A 5,485-nucleotide genomic window follows, 5' to 3' on the forward strand; every position below is an offset into this window, starting at 1 on the left:
TTCAAAAATACCAGATAGTATATAGTCATTGGACACAATGACGTTCCATGAAATGCAGCATATGGTCTTCAAATAAAAGAAAGATCTGCCCTAGACATAAAACAACAACAACAAAAGTGAAACTAAATAAAATAGAATTTGGAGCGTGGATCAGAGGATATGAAGCTTGCATTTCACAGATGGACTACAACAGACAGGCAACATATCGGAGGGTGATAAGGCATTATTCATTTGTAAAAAAATGTAACCAACCCCTGAGGCCATCAGGCCATTATGCACATCTTCTGGCCATTGTCGCATAATGGCGAGTAGCAACCAAGTATTAACCTCTCAATATAGGCAGTGTGTCATATTTCTTCAAATTATACAATATCTCATTACAATACAGGACAGAAGATACACTTTATAAACTTCAGAAAATAGCCAATATGACTGCTATTTAATATAAAACCACGGCTTTTATTTAAGCATGACATAAACATATTACTATACTAATGATAATAATAATAATAATAATTCTGTTCTGAAACAATGTAAGTGTTTGCATTTTTCAGGTATTATTTTTTATTATTTCTATTTTCGTTACAGTAATAATTTTTTTTAAAATGATGATAATAAAGATAATTTCAACATTAGAACAATGATGATGTTCATGATGATGATGATATTTTATAATTATTATTATTATTATTATAATCAGCAGTATTGATATCAGTAACACCAACACCGCTATCATTATCGTCATCATTATTGTTAATACTTTTGTTGCTAATGGGTATAATACACGCCCTATATTTTCAACCTTTGTCAAGGATTTAGAAGTTTGGTAATTTGTATAACCAACTTACGTCCTGCTTTATTATTCAAAACAGAAACAAGATGTGTTGATACATAAAGTTTGTTTTACTTTTTATGTAAAAACACACAATTTGTTTCAGCGAGCAGGAAGTTTTTATCAAAATCTGGAAACAAGATTTTAGATTTGAATGATATTTTCAGATAAGGTAAGATACCTTTAAAAGTTTATATTGCATTCCGGTATATTGTAGAGCCATTTCGATTTTATAGTTAAAATTTAATTTATTGTTTCTATATTTGATTTGTTCGTTTACAATTATTTTCTTAGTATCTAAAATGATGTGTTAATGGATTTGCAATTTTTACTTTAGAAATAATCAGCGATCAGACGTCTTACAATTTGGTGGTATTTTGTTAATGTCATATGTAAATCAGTCTTGTAATTTCTCGGAAAGCAACTTTTTCTCAAGTTCGCATCACCGCTTTAATTGCAAACTTAAATCTATGTAAGGTTAGATTATTTCTTTGTGATATAAACGATTTATTTCATTATTTGCTATAACAATATCCATTTAAATGCCAGGAAGTCAAATTTTATTTGAAATATGAATAATTCAGTTTAGGCTAGTTTATTACATTTCCTTTAGGCTAATAAATCCATGGGGACAATACATATACACTGAACATCACATTCACGTTTTAAATTCGTGTTGTTAGGGAGTCGTTATCATTGAAATTTACAATATATACTAATTGACACCTTGTATTTGTTGCCTGTAAATCTCATCGAAATTAGTTGAGAACAAAATATCTCAAAGAAATGAAATAGAAAATAGAAAAAGCTCGAAAGTCAAAATGTATTAACGACATATTATACGGTTATTTCATTACTGCGATTAATACCGGACGATTTTTAAATGATGTGATTTATACAACCACACATATCTGTCTCTGTCTCCTATATTTAAAAGAGATGTATTATTATCATTATCATGCATTACTCTGTCATGTCATATATAGTATGTTTGTATGGGCTTATTAGCCTATTGGAAATGAAATGAATAAAATTCAAATTCTAAGACATCGCAGAGTCATGTTAATATATCTGAGTAATGTTTGTCCATTCCAGTCTCATGACCTAATTTGATTAAGATATCGTCAACGTTACACCATGTCCCTTCCCTTACGCACGAGTCATTCTGGGATGTTATTTTAAACGAAAATGAGTATTACAAATGGAATTAAATGTATGCTTCTCTTTTTTAAAAAAGCAATATAAACACTTCATTATTAGTATTTAATAATCTTAATATTTAAATGGTTCTTGCATGCATGTGGCATGCGAACTTCCAGTTATATGCGAATCATTTAACGTTTCAATTATCAGTTTGTTTTGCCAATGTGGCAATAAGATTTATCATTACCAAAGGACCAGAACTCAAAATCCCACCAATAGAATTTGTTGGCCTTTGCCCTGATCATAAGCATTTTCGTCAGGTTTCAATAAATTTGATTTTTCACAGAATTTTTGTCTTCAGCAAATTTCATCATTAAAGGAAATACTTATGTTGTTAATTTCCTTGGCAGATTCATTATACAAGATGAACAAGACAAACATGATAGATTCGAGCGTTGACGAAGAGGTTATCCTTGAGCATGCTAGATATGAAATCTTCCAGCATCTACTTTTGGTGATCGTATGTATGGTTGTATTTGGAGCAATTGGAATTGTTGGAAATAGTTTTGCTTTTGCGTTCTACGCGTTCAAATCTAAGCCCTCATCTACCGTGAGGCTGATTGCATGTTTAGCAATGGTAGACCTTATCGTCTGTGTTGAATTTATTCCTAACATTATAGAAATGTGGGTCAATGTTAAATATACAGCAAGCATTATGTGCAAATTTGCACATTTCATCGGTCTTTGGACAGTGGCTTGTTCTGGTTTAATACTATGGGTGGTTGCTATAGACAGACATAGAAAAATTTGTACTCCATTCGGAAAGCAAATGACATTAAAGACAGTAAAGTACGTTTTAATTGCCATTGTTATATTTGGGGGTGTTATGTCCGTGAGAAATTTTGCTAATTTTGATAGCGTTGTTGTTAATGTCAAAGATCCCGGAAGTAACATAACAGTCAAAGGACACTATTGTACAACGAGAGATGATTCTGGTTATTTTGTTAGTGTTGCTGTCTTCACTGTCACAGATTTTCTCCTCATGCTAATTGTTTGGATGACACTAGGAATAGTATATTCTCATATAATTTACACAATATACAAATTAAAAAGAACTAGGAAACATTTACAAAACGAAACAAATGTGAACAATAGGGAAGTGTCAAATCCGTCGTATGTTATTGACGAATCCGAAGAGAGCACCACTAAAATTGAAGACAGACCAGAAACGTTTAAGGAATATACGAATGGTCATGCGACACATAGCGTACACCCTGAAAACAGACAGCGTAACACGAACAAAGTCGGCATTTCCAAAACCAATATCACACCACGATCTACAAGCAGTAAACAGATATTAGATGCATCTTTAAATAATCGTATAGTAAGTGTCCAATCACAAGATTCATTGACGGAAACAGGGATTAGCACTGAAGATTCAGAACAATCAAATAGTTATACGAATGATTTGTCATCACCAGATAATACAAAAGATTTGTCGGGAAAAGGACATTCGTCACCACCCAAACCTCGTACTAAGTCAACATTAAAAAGAATTATGCATAGAGTAAAGAAACGCAAACGGTATAATAGCGCTAAATGTCCAGTGGAGAGAAATTTAACATTCAAGATGTTAGTTGTATCGATTGTGTACATACTTTGTTTCACACCTTATTTTATCGTGAAAATTCTCATGCGAGAGGTGATGAAATCAGGAGAAGAATATGAACTTAATCTACTGGCCCAAATTGCCTTGCGACTCCCTTATATGAACAGTGTGTTTAACCCTGTTATATATTGCGTGTTCAATTCTCAATTCAGGTTGTACATACAAAACGTATTCAAGACCTTCTTTTCTACTTGTTTTAGAAAACAAAAGAAGCTGATCGGTATCACTTGAAATTCTATATCACTGTACAATATCTCTCTACTGCATATATTTGTATAATTTGCATGTTTAGAATACCTTCCGAAATGTAATTTGTTATTTTTATTTAGTGTAAACAAATACAATGTTATGTTGGTTGTCTAGGGGTCATGTTTAAACATGAGAACGTTAAGTATCTTGTATTGTTTGAAATCAGTGATACATTATGAATAAAATAATTTATCAAAATAAAGCTAAACGTTTTGTATCGCTGGTGTTTAGGCGACAGCAAGTCTATATAAAGTAAATACATGTAGTCTAATTTTGTAACTATTTTTTTTGTGTTATTATCGTTACTGTACTTGTTCATGTCATTTATTTTTATAACTGTTTATGTGGAGTTTTTTCTCGTACTTATATTACTTTTTATTTTATAAATATTATATGTACATTCAAATCACTGTTCAGTGCCATTTTGAATTAAATAACTGAACAAAACAGTATTTTAGAAATGTATCATTGCATAAGTTGTCGGATAATGTTTTCTGTAGCGTTTTTTAATACATGTAGATCTATTATATTAATAAACCATTCAATTTCGTGAAAACTAAAATGAATCTGTGACTTTAACTTATACGCGTTTAGACTAAAGTCTAAAACATCTAAAAATCATTCAGTATGTACACTAAACACTTAATTAACTCTTAAACTATTGTCAAGCAGAAGAGCAAAGCCTATGCCAGGACAGCCTACACTAAAATTCAGTCTGACCAGGTTCTACATATTTTATATGTTGAAATTGAAATCCATTTATTTTGAAATGTACTATAATTGTAAATTAAAATCTGACCAAAACCAATACAAAAATGCTTGTAAAGCGTCGTTGGTAAATAGCATTGTCGTAATAGGTTTCAGATGTATACATGGCTGTTCAGTTTAGAGGCAATGTAAAGCATCAGAAAACATGAAAGTAAATTAAGATTCAGAATAACAATAATAAGACAATTAGTAATAATGCATAACGTAATAGGTTGGTGAATATCTATAACATGTTTCCAAGATTTAGAATGTAATATAAAAAAAGTAAATTAAGCGAGATTAGATGGTTTGTTAATAACTATATTTCGAAAACTTGTCAATTGTATTACTTAATTTACAATGTGTGTGTACATATATAAGACTAAAGAAATTACTAATTTTTTAGGAACATTAAATTTGACATTATAAAATACATGTACTAATTAAGGAATATACTTTGCAGATATCAAGACTTAACCTGGGTACATGTTGAACCAGTTAATTACAGCTTCAAAGACGTGTATATTAAAATTTAGATTGATAAGATTTTAGTTTGTTTGTTTTGTTTTGTTTGTTTGGACTGTAGCTAAATAAAATATACTTTAAGATCGAATACTATTTACACATTACACAAATAGGCGTTCATATTCAAGTTAATCATACACAAAGACGATGTAAATTCCACTCATTAATTGTCAGCAAAATAACAGAACAAATAATTACGAGCATATAATTACAAACACATAATAACGTACATATAACTACGAAATTACCAGGTATGTCAATTAAATTTTACAACCTCTAATCTTAACATTGTTTATGTGCAAGGTCATTATATCAAGTGC

General features: G+C 30.6%; 1 protein-coding gene across 1 annotated transcript; it reads left to right on the forward strand.

The window, feature by feature from the left end:
• The first annotated feature begins 849 nt into the window (after positions 1–849).
• Positions 850–5,186, forward strand: LOC132739399 (tyramine receptor 1-like). The gene is made up of 2 exons (XM_060727098.1): positions 850–1,004; positions 2,386–5,186. Exon 2 carries the CDS (start codon positions 2,400–2,402, stop codon positions 3,873–3,875), a length of 1,476 nt encoding a protein of 491 aa, XP_060583081.1. The 5' UTR covers positions 850–1,004; positions 2,386–2,399; the 3' UTR covers positions 3,876–5,186.
• Positions 5,187–5,485: the final 299 nt, after the last annotated feature.

This window comes from Ruditapes philippinarum, unplaced genomic scaffold, assembly GCF_026571515.1.
Source record: "Ruditapes philippinarum isolate M1 unplaced genomic scaffold, ASM2657151v2 ctg19_1_1_1_1, whole genome shotgun sequence".
Taxonomy (NCBI): domain Eukaryota; kingdom Metazoa; phylum Mollusca; class Bivalvia; order Venerida; family Veneridae; genus Ruditapes; species Ruditapes philippinarum.